General features: G+C 41.1%; 1 protein-coding gene across 2 annotated transcripts in view; it reads left to right on the forward strand.

Moving 5' to 3' along the window:
• cxadr (CXADR Ig-like cell adhesion molecule) overlaps positions 1–24,473 on the forward strand; it is a 47,969-nt gene that overhangs the window by 4,750 nt on the left and 18,746 nt on the right. For both annotated transcript variants that reach the window (XR_004658929.1, XM_034889024.1), the window contains exon 2: positions 20,435–20,604. Coding sequence is in view for 1 of the 2 variants with exons in the window: in XM_034889024.1 (XP_034744915.1) it covers positions 20,435–20,604 (170 nt within the window). In the remaining variant the exon portion in view is untranslated. The remainder of the gene's footprint in view (positions 1–20,434; positions 20,605–24,473) is intronic.

Raw genomic sequence — 24,473 nt, forward strand, 5'->3', positions numbered from 1 at the left:
TGCCACGAAGAATTGAGGCAGTTCTGAAGGCAAAAGGGGGTCCAACCCTTTACTAGCATGGGGTACCTAATAAAGTGGCCGGTGAGTGTATATGTGTATATATATGTATATGTATATATGTGTATATATATGTATATGTATGTATGTATATATATATGTATATATATGTATATATATATGTGTGTATGTATGTATGTATGTATGTATGTATGTATGTATGTATGTATGTATGTATGTATGTATGTATGTATGTATGTATGTATGTATGTATGTATGTATGTATATTCTATAATAGGCCTATGTGTGTGGTTAACTCTGCTGCAAAATGCAGTAATAGATGGTTATCGTTGGTTTTATGGCAACAGTAAAACTGTAGTAATCTAAGTAATCTTAAAAGATTATCGGAGAGAAGTTGTCTTCGTCCGTGTTTTAACACACACATCAGGGGCGAAGTTGAAACCAGAATCAGCTACTGTGAAATTTAAAATACAGTCCTATTGCCCTCACTAACAGTAATATAATATAAAATGAAATAGTCTATAGATGTTGTCATTTGGGTTTTTCTTTCCCTATGAATTTTTTGTAGATGTTAAGTGCCCTATAGTCCATCAGAAAATACAGTTCAGTTACAACTGAAAATATTCCTCATTGTGTGTGAATAGAGGTGAACAAATATTTGTTTGTGTTGTAAGAGAGAAGTGTCAGTTCCGTTTCAGACATTAAACATTTGGCTGGTGGGGAGGGGGGCTTGTTGTTCAGACAGACCTGCCCCACTGCTGAAAAGAATCCTGAAGGAAACACTGCAGCCCTAGTTGTAACCACAACATGTATTGCTCAAACTATTTGTCATACATAGCTTGGTAAGCCAGCATCAATATGTGGTGAGAGAGCAACGTTTTAGTCATCGATTGACCGACCGCTATGCTGTATCACGGTGTACCCTCAAATGGAGATGGAATAATCATTGCTTAGCATACGCCAAGGCCATGTCCAAGGTTTGGATTTATTAACATACCAAAGTGGTGAGCATGTGGCTCTAGTTAGAGAGATCCTTGGTTTCTAAAGAGTTTGTGGAGCAGTAGGTGCAGACGTGTAAGGATTGGATTAGGCATCGGCTGTGTCTGAAATCATTCTCAAAGTAAGCGTTGGACAGACATTGTTCTAAGCAAGAGCCCTTTCTTCTGCTATTCATGTAACCTATCTGTTCAAACAAGGTCGCTGCAGTGCTGATTCTCCTCGCTCTCGAGTCCACCGGTCATCATCACTGTGTCACACTGTTAGGGCGATCCACACGGCCAAAGCTCATTCGTCACATAGCCACTTGATGCCCAGCGCTGCAACACCCACAACACCCTCTGCTCCTAATGAGGACTAATGGGCCCTGTGACAAATAAGCTTTTCCCTGCGATGATAAGGGTTTTAATCGTGTAATCTTGTATCTCAAATGAACAGAATACATTTTTCCATAGATAAATAGCATAGAAGCAGAGAAGATGCTGCACACCAGGCAGTGAAGGAGATTTGAAGGATTTTTGTTGCAAAGTTCTGTATAATACTTGCACCACAAAAAGTTTAGCATTTATTTTTTCATTATAATTTCAAATGGTAGATTTCTCTTACTAGATTTAACAGGTCAGACTAGAGCTGGGCAATATGGAGGAAATCAAATATATAAATATATTTTTGATTAAATATATATTGATATTGCGACGATATTGTAAAGTTGTTGTAGCCTGTAAAACCAGGTAAAGATGAATTGTGTCATATTGCGATATTACGACGACAAAATTGACGATGATCTAGCCTCATATATTAAAATATTGCACAGTCCTATCTCAGACTGTAGACATGGCCAACAATGTATTTTGCTTCTTGAATGGAGAGACTTGCCTATTTCATCTCTTTATTTATGATTCAAAGGATTACAACAAACGGTACAAACACAAACTGAAAATATTTTAAGTTTTTAGTCAAATTATTCCCACTCCCCTACCCTGCCTCATATGTAGGTCCGAATGCAAGCAAGAAATTATTAAACATTAAAATTATTAATCCGTCAAGCAGACTTAAGAGGTACACACACAATGTTTACAATATATCAGCTATTTCCACATTATTTGACCCAGTGTCCATATTATTATAGAACGACACCATGTTTAAAACCTTAGTTATACCATGTTAAGGAATTACAGTTTTACGAAAGATAATGAGAAGGTCATAAGTACAAAATGTATGAGTCCAGGTGATCTAAGTAAGCGGTCGAGATTTTAAATGATCTAGATCATCTGATAAATATCTTGAACTTTATCAGATGAACCCCTCATGTCAAATTTAACCTCCTTAAGGCTGAGGAATGAGACTTGCCTTTTCAGCAGACGTACGTCATTACAAAACATTCTGTAGCCAGTATCCAGGTCTGTAAAGCACTACTCTACTTCTGGTTCTTCCGCTTATAACTATGTATTGTTTGTTTTTGCATAATATTCTGACGGCATCTGAGCGAGCCATCTCAGTGTGTGGATACACAGTGTGGCAGGCAGGTCCCCAGGGTGCTGCAGGTGCTGGTGTGCAGTCTGCTCCTGCTTACTATATAGTTAGTGACAGTAACCTGTGGTATTGAAAATAAAATTTGGCATTGAAACAAGAAATTTTGGCAACAAAAAATGTTGAACTGATATATAAAACGGAAACCTGTGAGGATTCCTGTGGGGGTGCGGTCCCTCGCCAGCAGCTCATGTAAATTACCCGTAAAACACACCCTCTTTGTCCCTCCCCTCAGGCCCCCCTCCCTACGCCAAAACAGTGACAGAAAGTTGAAACTGAAAACCAGTGACATTGGAAAAATCTTGACTGTGGAAAAAACAAACTGTCACAGACAACAAGAAAAACTTATCATAATGCAAACAAATGTCAAAGTGAAATAATATAATAGGATTGTGAGATTATTACTTCTTGATGTTTGTGTTTTATGTATCAGTTTAACATTTTTCAGTGCAAATATTTCTTGTTTGAATGCCAAATTTATTTTCAATATCACAGGTTACTGTCACTGTTGTAGCTCCGTAGCTTACCTGCTAGGCAGGTGTGAGCTCCGCTCGACACATGCTTGAACCTCTGTTAGATTATCCTTTGTGCAATGTTAAGAAAGGGCTTAGTTGATGGCTACACAGGGGAATAACTCACTTTATCATGTAAACCAGACCTGACAATGTATTCTGAAAATAAATCTATTATTGCTACTTCTGACTTTATTGCATGCATCATTTTGGAGATAAGCATTGTGTTGTGCGTGTCACATTATTATCAGCAAATGTCCAGGCATTGTCTAACACAGAGCTGAGTGTTGGGGAGATGATTGTATTTTGTCCTCCATCAGCAAGCCCCAACTCTTGCAGCTAAGAACATTAGAGTTAATTGTGTGTCTAATTATGAAAAATATTATGGCTCAGGAATTAAGGGACATAAGCAGAAGGTAGGGGGAATTTTGTAAGGAAATTAGCCATTTTTAGCACCTCTATCTCATTGAAAAACATTACACATTTTAGACTGCAGGTATGGTGAAAAAGGCTAAGTGTTGTCTGTGGATAGCATCTTTCTTGATTCAGTCCCACTCGATTTAGCTTCCTGTGGTGTTGATATTCAAGTCAGGCTTTGTCTGTCTTAGTCTGATGTGTAATCATCATGTCAAATGATACAGTTATGCTAATAACGCCTGTCTATAGAAAATAAGGGATTTGTTACGAAAAATGCTTGTTGTCATACACAAAATCCTAGTCTGAATAATTTTACAGGGGTAGGATTGCGCGCGTGCAAGCGTTATAGATTTGAGAATTACATTAAAGCAGTTGTGTAGTGAAATGTTATGATGCCAGCCAAATCTTGTTAGGAGTGTTAAAGGAGTATTGATATAAGGCAACACAGAATTAGACTCTTCTTGTAACATTTGTTGCTTCAGAATCAACCTGATGCTCAACTGAAATGCAAATCCTTAGAATTTGGAATCTGCTAGGGGTCAAATATTAAATGTAGGTTAACCCAGACAGGTAATGCAACTGAATCTGTTACATCTGTCCATTCTTCATGTAGCATGACTTAGGGCTGAACGATATTGTGTTTTAGCATCGACATCGCGATGTGCGCATGTGTGATAGTCACATTGCAGGACGTTGCAATGTTGACATAATCCTTTTTTGCTGCCTGATAGAAAAGCTGCTGCCAGCCAGGCTAAAGCTAATATAGTTAGCCTGAAGAAACAAGGAGATGTATCAAACTGTATAATTTTTGCAAAATATCACTAATCTCCTTTTGAAATATGAATGCAAGGAAACACATTTTCATGAAAGAGCATTATATAAGATTAGATGAGATAAAAGCTTTCCCCATTGGCTATTGCAGCAAAGAGGTATAAGATAAATAAATATACCTTTCCCATCTTACAAATAAAAATTCCAAGAATAAACAATGAGAAAATGCATTTGATGTTTCATTATTAAATGGTCTTTGTTTCATGCAGTGTTGTCATTTTCAAACTAGTCAAGTCAGCCAAAAAAGTCAGTTTTCTTTTATGTTGAGGTAAGTTAGGAGAAATTAATTTGAGTGGTATGCAAATGTATATTCCAGTATATTTAAACCGGTCTTTACTACATCCAGATGACTTCCATTTACTTACTATGGTTTTACAACCAGGTGTCCAAAACTATTGTGGTTGTCTGCCACCTCCCATCTCTTTCATTAACATTCATGAAAATGGTCTTTTATTACTCCAGGGTCGCTGTTATATCTATAGGTATGATGGCCCAGGTGTCTACTACAGTTGGGTATAGAAAAGGCTCCGCGCCTGAACCACAGCAAGGTCAGCAAGCTACAACAGCCATGTAATTACCGTAGTGCATCTCCGCCGCCATGTGAGGAACTCGGCAGCTGGCCCAGTGACCCTCGAGAGGTGAGATTGAACTGAAAATAGCTCTGTGACTGGCTGGTTTATGACTGTCCGAACGAACGCACGTTACTGCACAACCTTAATCACAAGTGCTGCTGTTTTAATAAGCCGGCACACAGGGGCAACCAGGCTGCAGTTGTTGGCGGTAAGTTCCCGAGGAACCAGCTGTTAAGTGTCTTAAGGGAGCCCGTGTATAATTCATGGGCACACACAGAGCTGTATGGCTGGCTGGCTTTCTCTAAGTGGTTCATAATTGGAAGGAGAAGAGTAAACCCTCACCCTATCTCCCTTCTCTCTGCCACATAGGTAAACATCTGGGGTCTCATTTTAAAACCGTGCGTTACTAAAATTGTTTGTACGCCGAAAACCCAAAAATATTTAGATTTATAAAATCGTGCACACGCCAACCGTTAGCAATGTTCCCTTTATAACTCACGACTTACCCACAAATGTGCAAACATGAATCAGCCTCTTATCCCGGCCTGTATACGCCCATTTTTAACCATAAGTAGTCAATGCAAAGCACCTTGTGAATGCTGATAAGTATGTTAATGACACTGGCAGTTGTTCATTTGTGGCGCCGAATCATGACTGGCGGAAAAAGCTAAAAACCTCTCAGACGCAAGGGAATTTCTGCAAATTGAATTATAATTCCGTCCTGTTCGCGCACAGTGTAGGGAAACCTGACTACACAGGTATTACGGCACTCAGGGACAGCTTGGATATATACCAGACCTACAGGTATATGATATGATTAACCTGAATTATATTATATAAGTAGTATTTTTGTTTCCAACAATTTGTGATTAACACCTAGCCTAAAGCACAGCATATCCCCCATCCAGAGATACAATTTGAAGACCAAAGTGTAAAAAGCAAAACCACTTTTCTTCATTCAGGTTTGGTCACCAAGAGTATTAAAGTTTGGACTGATGAAGAGGACAATAAGTGGAATGATTGCACAAGAGCTTAACAGCTGTATTTCCAGACTTTGACAATTGATTATATATGCACAGGGATATTTAGGTATTTCCACTGTGTTCTGTGTTATCTAATGGTAGGATATTTGATGCTATCCTATGCAGTCAGGTCATCTCCTCCTCCTCCTGCGCGCCGTAGCAGACAATGTGACAGTGAGACGGCACCGAATAAATATTAAGAACAAATTTTGATTAAAGATTTGAGTTGGATTTAAAAGGTGTTAATGGAACAATTATCACTCAGTGCAGGCGCAAATAACACTGCTGGATTTAATCTTCATGATAATGTGGATGATATGGAGAGAAAACACATGTATGAGGCATCAATACTTGAAAATATTAAGAGTACCCTCCTCACCATCTGCGTCACAAACTCCCCATGTCTCCAAAATGTGCTTACACACCGATCACAGTTTGCGTGGAGGACCGCACATTCTCCCGTCAAGTTAGTTTTTTAGCAAAAAATGCGCGGACTGCGTAAGGCTTATATAGCCTTTGCTGCGCCGGGTTCAGATTGAGAGGGATTCGCAGGGAAACCATGCAGCAATGGCAGCAGAGAATTTCATTGATATTGGCCTGACTGTTGCTGTTACCTGGACCACTGCGGTAAGCCCATAATGGTTGGGGTGCCCCAAAGATACAACTTTTAATGACTTTATTGCTCTCTTATTAAACTAAGTGGGAATATTACAAACAACTTGTTGACAAAAAGCTCAGGTTAATTTGTTTCTTGTTGCCTTCATTAGAAATAGATGAGGAAAGATGTATGTGCAGTTGGTTTTAACTTGGGTGGTTGGGCTCCTCATTGCATCCCTGGTAGCAGCTTTACTCTGCTGTGTATCACAAAACAGAACCGCTTCTGGTCTTCGATTCAGACGCAATTTCATGCTCTGGAGTCCAATTTAATGTGGGTGTAACACATGTGTTGATTAAGCACTGTGTGCTTAATGTTTTCTAAAGGAGTTAGTATCCAGTTTGCAGTGATCAGCTCTCTGTTTATTTTTGTTTAATTTATTTTTTAACAGATGCTTAGGTTGTTGAGATCTAATTAGCCCATGAAGACCAATAACCCAACTCCTAGAATCATGATTCCCCTTTGCGTCTTTAATGGTTACTGCATTTCTACTGGCCAGACTCTGCTCTGTTTTTGAAGTCTGACAGCCTCATCTCATGCACAGTGTAAGAACACAACATGGAGAATAAATACTGTCGTACTATGTCTGTAGTAAAACTGCAGAATTTCCTCTTGCTGGACAGCTAACCAAGTGCAGCAGAGTTATTTTTACCATTCCCAAACTTATCTTGTCATTTAACGTGGTTTGTAGACCACGTTATGGTTGTTTGGCGCTTTCTCCTCATGTCTAGGCTGAGAGTGCGAGCTGGAGGCATGAATAAACCCAGCAATGCCGGTTAAGCTGTAATAACCACTGACAGACTTCGCCTGCAGCTTCCTACAGGGCTCAACACTCAGGTGCATTACAACACCAACCTTCAAGAACCTCAAAGTGAAGAAGACACGAGAGCTTTGAAAAATCCGGCATGTTTCACTGCCTGTGTGTGCAGAGACCAAAAAGAGAGAAAAGAAAAAGGATTATCCATCTTGTTATCTTTTAACAGCAGTCTTATCTTGATGTCCTGCTGTAGTGTCTCCCCCACACAGAGGACAGGAAGGGACTGTCTGTGTTGTTACACTTTCACAAAGACCTCATTCTGCCTGGATGGGAGTGCTTAGGACAGGATGAGAGGGTTTAGAGAGAAAGGAAGTTATAAATGCATTTTTAAAGGAATTGATGTTTTAGCAGTTATTACAAAGTACTCAGTCAATGTGCTATTTTGGTCCCCGGGGAGCTTTTTTAGCATTTTACTCAAATAACCTGTGTTTGGTCCTTGTTGGCGGCACACTCTGGACACAGAGCACATACAGTCCTGTATCCTGTGTATTTTCTTCTAGATGTCCAGGGGACCAGCATCATGCAATGTCCTTCAGGCAAGGAACCTAATTTTAGACCAGAGCCTGGAGGAAACGGCGTGAGCAAGGCAGACTCATTGACTGCCTCCCAACCAATCTAGGCGACAGCCACATGTCTCTGCACTACATGGAAGATAGGGTAATGTGTAAGTCTACCATAGGTAGAGGTACTATTTTAACCTACAGGAGTTGGCCTTCTGCATCCTACACAAAACATGAGAACATCAGCTCTAACATGGGTAACTGACTTATTTCATAAGAAAGTTTAACCAGTGTAACCAGAACGCTAACTCCCGATTCAAGGGAAATGGCCGCTGAAATAAGTTACTTGTTTCATTTTTTAAAAATATTTTAAATGCAGAAATCTTCAACATGGGCTTCTCAGAGTTACTGCATCGGGGGCACCAAATTATAATTTTTTCCTAAAACATAAATGTCTTATCATGAATCCAACAAATTATTAGCAAGTATAAATCACCCTATTGGTGAAAATAACATCAATGATGCATGAAAAATTGGGATTTATCAAAAACCAACTTTTTCAAAGTCTTTCTATTCAATTTTAATTTTATTCATGGTATCAATTCATAACAAGAGTTATCTTGAGACACTTTACAGATAGAGACCTAGACCGTGCGATTGATCTGCATGAAACTTGGCACATAGCATCTCCAGACCCACCAGACAAAAGTTCTTGAAAGAATTTTTAATAGAAGAATAAAAATTAAGCGTTTTGTGCACAAACAAATTTCTGTAGCCATCTATGAAAACACCAACTTTGCCATATGTTGGCCAAAATAACTGCTGCCAAAGCCAAACTTTAGATTCTTCCTTGATATGAGCCTAAAACAAATTTCACAAGAATTGGCCACTAGGGAGCGCTACGAATACAAAACGGTCATATCTCATGAACGGCTCATCCGATTTTTCCAAATGTGATAATCTAGGGCCACTCCAGAGGTGCCCCTTAAAGTGGGGTACTGATTGGTTCAAGTGGCCTATGGGACCCTCGTTTGGATTAACCACTAACACTAAAGTGAATTAACAGGGTAGATGTCCAATGGGTAGCTGACCTGATTTACCATATATTACACATGTGGACCACTAGTTGGCGCTACCATCGGGGCATAAAGTTAACTTTTTTGACCACCTGCCACAGTTTGTAAATAGCTTGACTATGGACAACAGGGATGGTGTTTTACAAGCTTTTATAGAAAAGGAAACCAGACAGACCAGAGGTTGTCGAAAATCCTTTGGGGCTCTGGGATATTTGCAACGGCACTTTACTGCAGACCTTGCGGCTCACGCCTCTCGATATTTCCTGACGTTTGCCTCTCCTAATTAAGCTTTGGGTTCCGCTTATGCAAGCTCCCCGGGACAACTCGCGTCGGGACGACTGGTGCAATGAGGCTTGGACCCCGGTCATAACTTCCATGACCGGTACAGTTCCAGTAACAATTATTATTTTAATAGCTTAGTATTGCACAAAAAATGTATGTATAAAGGCTTTAGGCTACATGTTATTTCAGGCCAAGTTCATTATGCAAATTCATTTTTAGTTAATATGTTTATCATATGTAGTAGGGGGTTCCTACTCTGTCTCTCTTTCAGTTAAGTTAAACATTGACGACCCCTGTTCTGAGGATGATGTCGATTTTGGTGAATCGGTTTGAAGTTATTGCAAATAGTGGGGAGGCTTTTTAAAGTATGCTGCACTCTATCTGGAACAAGGGAGGAAACCAGGAATTCACTGGGAGGCCTTTTTGTTTGAATTCTTGATACTTTTATACCTGCCTCTGTCTGCAGTCTGGCCTCACACATTAGTCCTTTTAGTGGTTTGGCAGTAAGCTATAAGAGTCTATACCTCTCCATAGGGGTTTACTTTACAAGCATTTTGTGCATATATGACTAGATTTACTACCTTGATTCTTTTTCTAAAGTTGAGTAAGAAGAGTCCTCAGTTGACTGGATGAGAGAGTTGTTGGGGTCAGTGATTTGTTTTAGACGCTATGATGAGGAAGTCGTTTGTTATTCCTGAGAAAGGCAAATCTGACTAAACCTGCCCTTTTTTTCTCACAGCCTCTATTTCAGTGAACATGGTGCAGGGAAACATTCAGCCCACCTCGGACTGAGCTGAAAAAATTGCTGAGCGCTGGAAATTCCAGAAATGTGAAATTGTTTCACCTCCTGAGGAGTTTCTGAGTCTTTACTAATGGTGTTGAACACTGGGCTTGTTAGAAGCTCCAGAAAGAGCTTCTAATCCCTAATCTTCAAGGGGAATGTTTTAGTATGACATTCACGCTCTATTGCTTTAAGCTGACTTCTTATGTGTTCACCTCTCTTGAAATGATTAAGCACAATCGTGAGAAAACTTAGTTTGTTCTGTAAACTCGCATGTTTTGCATGGGCATTTGAGTTTGTTCTCTAAAACCCATATTATCTGGATCAGTTCTCCAGCACGTCCTATCCCTCAGTTGAAACCACTCTGTGAGAGTCTGAATGAAGTAGCTGCACTCTGTACCTCAGTGTGTGATCAGCGGCGCTGCCTCCTGATCACTGTTGGCATTGTGCCTTGGGGCACGGACAAGGGCTGGGGCGCCGGCAGGGGCCTGGTCTATATCAGACATTTGTTTTGGAGGATGGGTGGGGATAGGACAGGCAGCAGTATGGCTGCCCCCCCCCCCCTCAATGAAGAGAAACTCCTGTGTCAGGAGAGAGAGAAAGAGAGAGAGAAATTTGAGAAAATAGTTTTTTTTTGTTTTACAGTAAACTGCTGGAAGCTTGGAACACAAATACAAGTCTGTGATAAACATGGTGTTTTTCAACAGCCTTACTCAGTCCTCCTTTGTTTTGTAATTCTTCAAAACTATGAAAATATATATTCAAAAGATCATGAAGACACCTCACCTATTTAAGGGGTCTCCACTGCTCCAATAATACATATCCTATTATTTAACCGCTTTCCGCTCGACAGTACATGGCTCCTGGGGGATCCTGTTATAACTAGAAGAAATAAAAATGTAGAAATAGGCCCTGTACTAAATGACTTTGATTTGCCAGACCACCTAGGAAGGGGTCAGAATGCGTTTCATCACATCAGCCACGTGTGATTGCAGTGTCTGAGCCTCTGTGCAGAATATGGGAATAAAAAGTTATTGTGAGCAGTGTCGACCAGGATATTGTGGCACGTCGGCTAGATGGAAGGCAGGTCTAATGTGTATTTAAAAAGTTAGATTAAACATGTCTAATAGTTAAACATGTTTGTTGATAGCAGATAGAGCACGGATGATAATGTCGCTGTTGGGCCAACAAATACCCGACTGCCGTCTCACCCTCTGTTTTTACTTTGGCTTAGGCTTTCTCCATTAATTACCGGCAGATGATTGATTTAAAACATCTACCTGATCCACCGACCTTTTCTTCCTGTGATGGGGATTAAGTGGCAACACATACACAAATGTGTGTATTTTGAGGCATTTTTCTGTTTTGCAACATTTTCAAGGCATGTAAACTGCTTTCACTTGTACACTAATTGCTTCCAGGGAATTGCTTTTTTTTTGCTGTTTTTCCCCCCGCTGCAAAGTGATGAGGGCATGATTTTGTAATTACTCCTCTGGCATCTCTGACTCGAGAAAACACTCCAGCTGTTTCATGTTTGGATCTCTTCTGTTTTACAACTACATACCATTTTACATCGATGTGTCTTTGAAACACGTGTTTAGCACCTTCTTGTCCATTTTCCTCTTTTCTGTTTTAAATGTCCTCCTCACATGACCATATTGGAACATTTGCATTTGTTTCTGCGAGGGTGTTATCAGCCTGCTATCTGTGTGCTGCTCCTGGGACTGGCGTCTTGCCTATCTGCTTCACGGCACAGCCAGCCCCCACATTGTCACCATGTCACTTTGTCCCTGGGTTTCAAACCAATCTTGAGGGATACAGGCGTGCGTGTGTTTGCGCGTGTGTGTGTGTGTGTGTGTGTGTGTGTGTGTTTCAGCAGGTCTCCGAGACACCGGGGGGTCTTATCTGACTCTTCAGGGTTCTTTAGATAAATTTGCCTGCACTCACAGGGATGGGGGAAGGGATGCATGCCATTTATGGCCAGGGCTGCTTTTAGTAGTGTTTGGCTGTAGAACAATTACTGGTGGCAGAGAAGTTAGACAAGCAGCATCTGCTTGGATCCACTCTCCTGCACCTTGTAACATGCTAATTCTATAAATAAGAAGTACAAATCCCAGGGTCATAACTTGAGAGTCCCTGTGATGAAGGCTCTACCTTTTTGTTTAACAAACCATTAAGGAAGAAGCCACCATTATACATTTGTCTTTCCTCTCTTCCTCCTTCCTTCCTGTAGTGCCTTTATCCTCTCAATTGAGACAATGTGGTGGGATTACAAAACTAATTTGAATGTACGTGAAATGTGAACCATTTTGAGACATGTGAAACATTCACAGCAGCGGTGTTAACCACATTCCCCCCCCCCCCCCCCATTGGCTCATATAAGAGCTGTCAAATGCTCAGGCAGTCGAGTAAAGTAGGTGCCTGTCGTTTGTCACCCCTTCATCATTTAATGTTCAATTATGTCAAAACAGCCTTAGGTCATCGGCACTGGGAATTGATGGCAGCTCTGTGTGGCAAGTGGGGCTTTCAGGCTGCATTACAGCACAATCAGTATGGTTCAACAGTCCCAGCCCTCTGCAACACTAAATAAACCACAGCCAAGCTCGTTCTCAGGGTACCCACATTGCTTCAAAGTGAATAGTTCCAGTGGGGGCACTGGGGCGAGCACCCGGAGCCTTCTCTCTGAGCAGCAACCAAAGTATGAAGTTATCCTTTGCTGTGCTGAAATAATTGACCATCTTCGGCATGGTCACAGGGGAGTAGCTCGACTGTTTTATGATTGGGTCTGTGCTGTTTAATTTGCCCATTCCAGAGCCCGCCCAGACTGCAATGGTATTATAATGAATCACTAATGTTCATCCCACAATCATTACCCGTCCACGAAAATCTTGCCACATTTTTCAAAAGCACTGTCAATATTTTTTTGTTTCTTTTAAGTGAGAGTTAGGCTTTTCTATCACCTGGTTGAAAAAGAAAAAAAAAAATCTACTTTCAAGATTGTTTACTGTGTGTTTTTATATATAAAAGCAATGAAACTGAAATTATTTCCACCTGCTGTGTTGTTTATGAGAAAAAGATGTGAATTCATACTTTCCATATCTTGCTACTTTAGAGCCATAACCGTGCGCACACACTCGTACTTTTCTTTATACGTAGTTATTTGGCTGAAATACTAAACCAATGAGACGTACTGTACATCCGACCGAATGCCAGTGTAACAGCATTGAGCAAACAGGAGTAAATCCCAGCACCACGTCATTCACCTCGGGCTTTTTCTTGTTGCTGTTGTTGCGTTGTGAGCCTGAAATAGCTGCTGCCTTTATCTCCCCATGGTCAAAGGGTGGAGAAAGAGGCTTATGATCCACTGTGGCCCCTGCCAAGGCTCTGAGGGTCTTTAGCTGACTAGCACAAGGGTCAGGAGAGGCTAGCTTGTTAACTGTCTTCTGGTTTCAGGGTTTATTGTCCTACACTTACAGCTTAACAATATGTCTGCCTAGAAGACCTCTGACAAAACAAGTGTACGTAATATTCATGTAACGTCACCGAGAAACTAATCTTTCCTGGCTACAAACTAGAGCTACAGTACATTGATAAATTGGCCAAGCAGATGTTAGCTTACTGCAGATACGGTACATTGGTACCAGTGTACATTAGGGATGGCCAGGAGGACTCAAGTTCTCGATTTGGACGTCAGCAGTCCTTCAACTTATCATTTTTTCGTTTGAATGAAATGACATAACAAGAATAAATGTGGCTAAACGTAACCTTGTCAAAAGTTCCATTTGGACACTATTCATGAGATTCATTTCCTAGTACTAATAATTTAATTTGATTACTCAAATATGGAAATGACTTAAATTGCCCATCCCTAGTGTATAGGTCGGCTGATAAGTAACAAGAAATTGCAGCAAAGGATGTGCCAACCTAGGTTTGATATAATTTATTAATGGCGACATCATTACATACACCAGAGAGCACTCACAAGTTAATGTACCAACTGTTTAATGTGCAATTCCCCCCAGTTAAAAGATTTTTTTACTTTGATTGGCTAAATGGCTTATCATTTTAATCGGCAAAATAATAACTAGCAAAAATATGCCTGTGTTTACACTGGGCCTTGTTGTATGAAACCATGTGGATGTTTAAAAAGATGCCTCATCATGACCTGTTTGAGCTAGAGTTTTTTTTTAACTTCCTCAAATGCTTTTTAATGATGAAGTAACACTAACTTTCCTTTTCATAACTCTTCCTTTTGTCTCTACCTACTTAACCTCTTTCTCCCTCTCTCTCTAGACTTTCTCTCTCTCTCTCTATCTCTCTCTCTCTCTCTCTCTGTCTCTCTCTCTCTCTCTCTCTCTCATGCTGTCTCTTAAGCGCCACGGCAACCTTCTCAGAGGGATTGGTTGCCAGGAGACAGGATTTGCTCCCTATTGTATGCCAACAAAGGTGGAGGGGGTGGATGGTGGGGTTACAATCAGCAGAACCGGAGAGAATCGGAGGCCTAGGGACCAGCGCTCCACAATCATGGGTGTGTAGAGGAGGACAGGCATGCAGGGAGGGATGGAGAGGTGGGTGTGGGGTAAATGAGTGAATGGCAATGGGGGTATTGGGTGGAGCATGCTGACACCCTAAATTCCTCTTGTTCATTCCCGGTCTCCCAGTAACCACACTGGGATGGGCTGTGCCAGACAGTGTGGTGGAGACTGGAGGGAAAGAGACGCTCACAGAGACACAGGCAGCCATGAATAGTTAAGACAGACTTTTTAATTAGCCAGCGTGCCCTCCCCCGCTGCTCAGCTTCCCGACGACGCAGACACACACACACTCACACTCTCTCACACACACACACACACACACACACACACACACGCCCAGTAGGACAGTAGCTTTCATGGTAACAGCATATTCCGTTTGGATACTCCAAATAAGGCCTTTTTTAATTTAGCATTTTGCAACTAAGAGATGGGATATGTGGGTATTAGGGCTGTAACAATTACCAAACTTTGGTTTGATTCGGTTCAAGTTTTTTGATCCATGTTTCAATACAAACCTTGATTCTATTTCTTTTTTTTTCTTTTGTGGGGGGGGGGTTGGGGGTCATAACACCGGTTTTTACCGCAGTTTACTGCCTCTTACCTGTTTTGCGGCTTACGGTCAGCTCTGTGTGTTGCTGTGGTTGCTCTGTGTGCAGCTAACAGTTTGCAGGGCTTTAAGAGTTGCATGGACAAAAGAAAAGAAGCCCAAACACTTTAAAACATTGTGACAGCTTTTTGGATATGTACAAACATTGCAGCGCTGACCATTTCAAGCAGCTGGTTAAAAGAATGAAAGAGGGATGCTGTGTTTGCATGGTTCAACAAGTCTGTCACCGGTGGAAAACTTATGTAAAACTCCTATTTTTCACAGATGTAAACATAGTCATTTAGCTCAAGGAAGGTCCGTGTGCCTGGTGTAAACGCTTGGCTGCATTTACCAACAGTCTATCTGTCATTGTTTTTATTTGGACTGTAGTGATGGTCTGTCTTATCAGCCGATTCTATTACCTTGGAGAAGGAAGGCCAGTTTACTTGTGCCCTGGTGCCATTACTCTAAATAAAGATTTGACAGTCACCCTTTATAAGCCAGTAATTATATGTAGCACTTTGAGCTCAGTAAGATCATTTCTGCTCTGAGTCACATGCTCCAGAGTTCACACACACATGGTACAGTGTGTGTGTTGATAAGTGCTAGTTACTGATTAACACTGTGAGCTGCTTTTTATAGGTGACAGGGTTATTTAGGTTACTCCACCATGAGACAATAGTTGCGGGGGATACATTTTTTCAGCCGGTTATGTTGAAATCTTTAATCCCTCATTGAAATTGCCATGTCTAGGTTACTTTTAAATTAGGGCTATTATTTTTAAATTAGTCATTATCATTTTGGATTTTAAAGGCCCTGATAACCAATTTCTCAATCATCTTTGCACTATGATTGATGGGGTCCTACATAAACCCACATTTCCTTGCTAAAGTGTGAACAGTGTGGGGTATTTTCTGTGAGAGAGTTCCTGTATTTAGTCTTTTCTCTGTGGTGTTTACACTTATTTAAAGTTGACAGGAGTTGGGGGAAAATACGGTGATGTCATGTACTTCCATTCATAAATCAGGTTTCACTAACGTTTCTGGTTTGTTTTCTCGTGGTACCATACCACTACCAATCCATCCGGATCAAACCACCCCCGCACAGTCCTGTTGATGCGATGAGGAGTTTTGGGGTTTTTTAAACTTAAGTATTACCTAAGAACGTTTAACTTTTAAGGTTGTACACTAAGGAATAAAATTGCAATGCTGTAAAGAAATAATGAAGCTTGAAAAGCACGTTTTAAGGGGCTTCCAAATTAAAATAGCTTCAAGGTTTTGTCAGTTTACTCTGGCTTGGTTATTCCCTGTTTAATCACAGTGTGATCTAGTGGTTTAGATAACAGCCACGGATGTGACTGGGCTTAACTGGTCACATCATCTTCATCAGGACTTTTATATTAAAATGATTTTTGTTTTTACTGAGCTTATATCTCCATTATAGTGATTTGTATGTCATGGAAAGGATGCCATCTGGTTGCTTGTACATAAAGTGTAAAAAATGTGGCATCTTTTTTTTCTCCCAAATGCCTTTTGTGAAGGATTAGGACCATACATGATTTAAAGGCTGAGACCGGTTTGATGATGATACTAGAAGGCTTTGTTGATAGTTATGTTTTAGCTTGTCTAATTTGTAACTAATCTTACACGTTTCTCTACAACCTTGAATATTCATGCGTAAATAAGCAACAATCAAAGTTAAAGTTTCCTTTTTTGAAAAGGAAACATGCATGAAAAATAGCTTGAACATCCGCTTGCTTTGCTGTAACTGCAGAGTTGCTGTGACTTTAAATAAACTAACCTAATTATTTAAATGACATTCACCACGATTTCATACGTGTAGATGGATTAAACAGGTTTGTTGATTAACCGTGGACTGAACCTTAGATTACACTGATGGTGGTTGTATTCATTTGCCTTGGCACTGCTGTCACCGGGGTCACTGCCACACCTGCCGCTTTATAAGCAAACAAATCTGTTTGCCAGTGGAAGGGATGATATCCTGAAATGGCACTTTTTCCCATTTGTGTGGTGTTGAATGGCCGAAACCTCTGGCTGAACTGTAATATAAACAAATGCTGTCGGAGTCCTCATTGATTTAACAGGTACATCGGACAGTGTCCCTCATTACCCGTCAGACAAACCACCAGGCTCTCGGATCAACTCTTCCAGCTGAATACGTTCTTTTTGTCACAGGATGCAATTTTTTCCCCTTTCGAAGCATTCGCTTAAAGAATGCCCTGGCTTCTTTAAGCGCTTGATGAATTGACACCACTTTCCGTCACGCAGATGCCAAGCTGTGTATCCATTTTGACAGTGATAGACACATATCTCCGTTCTCTTTACATTGCTCCCTGTTTCTCCTGCTTCTGCTGAAGGCAATAGATCGCTCCCATCAAGGCCGTCTGTCACAATCTTTGGGCTGAAACGACCAGCTGCAGCACCGACGGATAGGGAATAAAACTACGCTTGTGCTTTGCAACCATATCAAGTGCTTACAGGCGCTGAGCTTCAACAATAGTGTGTGTGACGCAGACTGTCACTCTCTATATGTGTGTTTAAGCCTGTGCAGTGTATTTTACTTCAGTTGTCTGCCACAGCGCAAAGCTGATGGACATGGGATGTGGCAGGGACCTACACCTGTAGCCCACACCCTTCTAGCACGGAGGACAAGGGTCTAGAAACGTCCCTCACACAATCAGCTGGCAGCATCCTCTTTGTCTCAATATCACAATCAAAAGGATTGTTTCCATTTGAATCATTTAAGTTGAATATGTAACCCTATCTGTCAGACTACAAGCCCCAGCAAAGTCTCTGCTTTCTGTTTAATGGAATGTTGGAAGTACCAGGGCATGTGGAAGGGACAGGGAAACAGGAGTCCTAATGGTGGTTCTTTACACATACTTACATCCTTTCACTTCAACCTCACCTCTACTGTTTGTTTGAGAGCAGTCAGGTTGGTTGGAAAGCCCTGTAGCGTATACAGACCTTGGTACAGATGATCTGCACCACAGTACAACATGCACTGTTATATCGCTTTGTGGTTGTGTAGATGCATACTCTTGCTTGTTTGTTGTTTATGGAAATCTTGTAACCTTTTCCGGGAGAGAAAAGAGGGCAACAAAGTGTTCACAGTGTTTTTATCTTTGAGCCAGTTGGTGTAAAAGCAGTGAAATGAGATGCAGATGTAGCTAAGGAAAACGCTATGATTTTATGTTTGTAGATGGAGAAAAAAATCTTTATTATCAGTGGAAATTTTAGTTACACAGTTATAGTGTTATTTGTGGGATGCAATACATTTTTTTTTCACATGTATATTTTTATTTTTTAAAGCTGACTGGAATGTGGCGTGCTGTCAGAAGGATTTTAATATGTCGAGGCAGGATGTGACAACTCCATTCTCTATGGACTGTGCTCCATGCTGCGGCTTAAATCTCTTATTGAATGGAGAATCTTAACCCAGTTGATGGCACCAGGAAATTATGTTTATTCGTTCTAAGAATAAATGCTTAAGAGTCTGCTCCAGTTTGATAATAGGCTTCAGTTTCTTTTTTTATTAGTATTATCTACCTTCCTTAAGCTAAGCTGTGTTCTGCTCTATTAGTGTCTTTTTTGTGATTAACGCTATGCATATTTTAAGAGTTACTTCTCAAAACACAGAGCCATATTTATTTCATGTGTGACACATTCCCTTAATAATTTGACTGCTGACTGAAAGGGTTTCTGTACAGCAAGTCACTCCAAACAATTTTCATCAACTCGTCTGTGGTCTTCTGTCAGTCATTTTGCATGTAAAATAAAATGAATATTGTCATTAAACAAAACTAAAAAGAAGTACAAACTTGAACCTGGATGTTATTGTGTGATCTGGTGGTGTGTCAGTGGTATAAGGTATCGCTCACTGCAGCTAACATTACTACAGAGCTTTCACTTGGCCTTATGGTGGACTAACTACGCTTCAAAGCTGTTAAAGGAAAGGCTATGTGTTGCTGGCAAGGCCAGAGAGGACAGCATGATGTATTTCTATTGTTTGCCTGTATTTCTTGTGTGTTTTTGTTTTTTGCTGTTATTGAAGAAAATGCTGCTGCTGTAATAAGGACATTTTCCCGTTGTGGGATAAATAAAGTATAATCTAATCTAATGATCAGATTGCGTGAACAGTGCTGCATGGTAAAATATTTCTGGCCAAAATGCACTTACAAATGACTCAGGACCAATTCATATTTTCTGTAGAGTTTTTTTTTCTAATGAAAAAGTTATAGCTCACATCCTTGTCTCACTGAGTCTAAGTGATTTGAATATTCATATTGTCACCTCATATTGTCCTGAGCTGCATTAATAAATACAAGTGGAAAAGTTGTCTAAACATAATTTATATCTAAACATTTATAGCACTCTTTAATGAGATGAAAAATGATTTATTAAGAAATGTTTGAATGCCTGCATCCTCACAGTCCAAGGCTGGTACAAATCCTAAGAGTATGTACTGTCTGAGGGAGTCTGAGTTCACCCAAGGGTACAAACGTGAGTTTCAGTCAGCATCATGAGACCTGTAGCAAGCTCTGTCACTACTGCTCAGCCAAATCCTAAATAAACTTCAAAGAATACAACTTTTTAATTAGTAGAGACATCCATACGCTATCTGTCGCTCATTTAGGGCAGCTGTGGCTCAGTGGTAGAGCGGTTGCCTGACAATCGGAAGGTTGGTGGTTCAATCCCTGGCCCTGTAGTCCCATGTCGAAGTGTCCTTGGGCCCCGAGTTGCCCCTGATGCTGCGCATCGGAGTGTGAATGTGTGCGAGTGTGCATCTGATGAGCAGGTGTGTAGATGTGTGTGAGTGTTTATCTGATGAGCAGGTGTGTAGATGTGTGTGAATGTTTATCTGATGAGCAGGTGGCACCTTGTACGGCAGCCCCGGCCACAGTGTATGAATGTGTGTGATGGTGAATGTACCCTGTATGATGTAAAAGCACTTTGAGCAGTCGTTAAGACTGGAAAAGATATATAAATACAGCACATTTACATTACATTCAATTGGATTAAGATTAATTTATTATAATTGAATAATAATATTTTTTTTAGGAAATGTATATTCTTGTACAACTTATGTCTGCTAACAAAAATGTGATATAAATGTCATGAAATGAATATCCTTAATAAATAATTCTTGACTTATTATGCCCACTGGGTTACCATCATTGTTTTACCGGTATGATAGTGAAACTGGTATTAAATTGTATTTCATGTTATTTTATTGTTCAAGTTGCAGTGCATTCATTTCCTCTCTTTCTGTGTCTCTGTCCAGGTTTGGCCTCTGGTCTAGAGATCACGTCTACGGCGCAGACATCCATAGAGACAGCCAACGGGCAGAGTGTGAAGCTGGACTGCCAGTTCACTCTGGCCCCTGAAGATTCTGGCCCGCTGGATATTGAATGGAGCTTGTTGTCCTCTGACAACCAGAAAGAGGACAAAGTGGTATGTGTTAGATGTTCCCCACAAACATTTAAAAATACAGTTTTCTTTTGAAGCAGCATATACAAAGTAGTATATTTGGCTGTTATTTGTTCTCTGATTGACTTTATTTAGCCATTTTATCTCTGCTCAGTGGAGCGGAACATTGTTCTTGCCTTTTTGCTAGGTGGTTGATGGCATCTTTTCCAACCTGGCATTCTGTATCCAGCTTTAGAAATTCTTTCACACACTCTTCAACAGTACCTTAAAAAACAGAAAGCTTTAAAGACATTAAAAGTCCCTTGTCATTTGTTTGTGTTGTGTTGGTTTTGCAGTTACTTGTTCACTTGTGGTGTGTCTGTGTGACAGGCTCTATGCTAGGTGTGCATTTCCTTAAGTTGTTGCAGTGAAACATAGGAAGCAAACAGTATACAAGACAAATGTAATTGGAGCCACATGTACTTGTATTGAGCATTTATTGTCCGTAGTGTTCTCACAGACACATTGTGAGAGCGATGGGAGCTCTCTTTATCCCAGCCAGTGTCTTTCCTTTCCAGCATGGCCCTCGGCCATGGAAAGGGAGGACTACGCAACTCTACAGGATCTCCACACGCCCTCGGGGATCACAGCCACAGAGACAGGTTCTTGGTACAGATTGCTTCAGTGATGTGATTCTCTCCCATGACTCTCTACTCCCCCACCTGTCACAAAGCCTTCTCCTTCACTCCTTTTTTTATCCTAGGAATAGGTCACAGGCTCATCATTAGGCTTCTCTGTCTCTGTCATCCACCCACTTTCCTTTCTGTCCACTGGCCCAACAGGTCCTCCTCCCACCCAGGTAGGCCCCTGTCCTCCTGCTCCTGGTCTTGTGCCATTACGGAGCTACCAATTACCCGCTGCTTTGTGTTATTTGACCTACTTTACTCTGAATCATTGACTGGAGTAGTAAAGAAAAGGGAGGTAGAGATGGAAGTCTAACATTATCGTTATTCTCAATTAGAGCCCGACCGATAAAGGATTTTTAAGGTCAATACCGATACAAATATTTGGTTATTTAAAAATCTGATATGCCGAGATTGTGTGTGTGTGTGTGTGTGTGTGTGTGTGTGTGTGTGTGTGTGTGTGTGTGTGTGTGTGTGTGTGTGTGTGTGTGTGTGTGTGTGTGTGTGTGTGTGTGTGTGTGTGTGTGTGTGTGTGTGTGTGTGTGTGTGTGTGTGTGTGTGTGTGTGTGTGTGTGTGTGTGTGTGTGTGTGTGTGTGTGTGTGTGTAAGTCGACCATTATAAATGCTGATACCAATTGATCGGGAAAGGCCTAATATCAGCCAAAAATACCAGTCCGCCGAAATATCTATTCTAAATATATCAATGGTTCTTATGATGAAATATTGATTACAGAGCTTTTTAAATTCTTACATTTTTCCGTGTCTCATTAATGCTACAAAGGAGGACAGAATTCCGTGTGGGTAGGGCCTCTTCCTCTTCATGTGGGAATGCAGCTGTAGAAATATATCAAATGTCCCCATATTTCATCTGGTTCCACAGTTTATTTTCTTACTTTGTGCCATTTTAATGAGGTCAATCTGCAAACCCGTTCATATTGTCAAACCTTTTGTAGGAATTTAAAAACAGGCCAGTCTTTTTTCTGAACGTATTTGTTCTCCTTGACCTATCGGATTTTGTTCGCTATATAAACACACGCTCACATTCATAGCCTTTGACCAATATGAAGTCATGCTCAAGAGTAAACTCTTTGTAATTAGCGGCGTATTAATCCCAAAGGGCTGCTTTAATAAATGTGACAGTGTAAAATGGGATTAGGCTGCTCTGAGAGGACCAACACTATTAGGTCAGGCAAGGAGATGAGAATGAAGGCTAAACTTTATAGCCAGAGGCTCCCAGATACTCCATAGACCATGGTGAACCACGACACACATGAGCAAATCCAGGCTGCGCTTAAAGGAAAAGCCACTATCAGATACAACGTGCTAAAGAGAACTAGTCAACAGGATCAGTTCAAAAGGTCATACAGCTGCGCAATTAACCCTCGGAGCACTTAGTTGATATTCTTGAACCATATTATTCCAGTTTTCTTTGCATTGATGCAATCAGAAGTAATGCTACAGCATTATCTATTCAATCAAGTATCTGCTGGGGGATGATGGGCTCCTTCATCTGACATATTTTACATGTCATCAGGTTCCGGGTGGTGAGGCATAGCTAATGCGTGTGGCTTTGTTGGGCTTGAATGAGAGATGCCAGGCATGCCTACAGTAACAGTCATTAGCATTTGGCTCTCATTGCTTGGCTACAGATTAGCTGGAAGGAGGGTGTGCTCTGAGTGCTCACCACCAGTGGGAGAACAACAAGGAAAACAATTAGGAAAAATAAATCTGAATGGTGTGAACAGGAGAGATATGTGCTCAGAAGAAAAACAGTCAAAATGCATAGTATAATACAAATGCTCTTGTTTGTCCTTGCAGCAGAGCCTTTTGTTTGCTGTACTTATTCTGGCAGGAATTTGTGCATGTTGACAAAGTATTGGAGGATTTGATTGTAAAGCCACGACACTGTTTGTTTGTGTATCAGTGATGACCAGGAATGCTGATGGTCACATCTTGTGACGTTCTCTACCGTATAGCCTCAATTTTTGAAGGACACTTTATTTGTTTTCAGGTGGGGATTGTGCTTTAACCTTGTGAAGCAGTTTGGACACGATGCTCCTCTCCCTGAGCTCTGCAGGTTGTTTAGAGTACACAGGTGTTGCAGCTCTCTGCTTTGCCTTTCAAATGATCTGCACCTCTTCCTCCTCCCTGCCTGAGCATCACATGACAATGACCTCATCCTTCTGTGTTCAGATGAAACTTAAGCCCGGCTACCTCTGCAGCGTGATCGGACCACTGAGAATGGCTGGGCCAGGTGGTGATTGTATCACTGAATGTCGTACCTGATATGAAATGCAGCACACAGACACTAGTGGTCTTCTATCCTCTCCAGCCCCCGCCAGCTTGTCTAGTCATTTGCCCTTTTTATTTCAATTCCCCTGACTCTTTATGGGATTTTTTTTTCATTGGATCATGATTCTCAAGGTTAGAGCGCAATCAGCCTTTTTTTGTTAGAGGTGTGCATGTGTGTGTAAGCACTCCCATCTGTTTGCCTGTGAAGTGGTTGAGCAGGAGGGAGAGTTCTTGTCTGGCTGAGCTTGAGGCAATTTCATTTCCTCCATGCTCTCATCTTGCATATTGCTGTTATTACTGCTGATGTTCTGATCCCCAGTGATGTTAGGATAGGTTTCCCTCCCCTGAGAGCCAGGTGGAATTCTAACTACAATATCTGTTTACATGTCAAATATGTACAAGTCGAACATGGTGGCCATTGCAAGCACGGCTGGCTCGCCGCTCGGGGAACTAGCTTTCCATTTGGAAATGTAGAAGAAAGGCAACTTGCTGTAGACACACTAGAACATCCCTGACTCTGTTTACCTTTTGTTTTGCTCGTCTCGTGCTTCCTTGAAGTGCTCTGCCTCTTCTGATGGGTTCATCGTTCTTCCTCTCCTCCTGCCATCTTTAGTTTTTTCCTCCTCTCTACCCAGGGGTATTGCTGTGTGTATGCCTGGCGTTGATCGTGGCACAGAAAAGCCTGCCGATGACTGTCTCTATGGAAATGTGAAAGAATATGCCAGTGTCTATAAAGGAGAAAGAGAACTCTTTTCGTTGTTGTTTGCTTTTCTTTTTTTTTACCCTCCTCATTCTTTTCCTTGGGTTTTTGTTCTTCCCCTCTTCCATCACCGCAGCTACTTGCTATGAGATTTCTTGTTGGCTCCACCTGGACCTTATTTGTAGGCATTTCGTGTGTGTGTGTGTGTGTGTGTGTGTGTGTGTGTGTGTGTGTGTGTG

The sequence above is a fragment of the Etheostoma cragini genome, chromosome 13 (genome assembly GCF_013103735.1).
Source record: "Etheostoma cragini isolate CJK2018 chromosome 13, CSU_Ecrag_1.0, whole genome shotgun sequence".
NCBI classification, from domain to species: Eukaryota; Metazoa; Chordata; class Actinopteri; order Perciformes; family Percidae; genus Etheostoma; species Etheostoma cragini.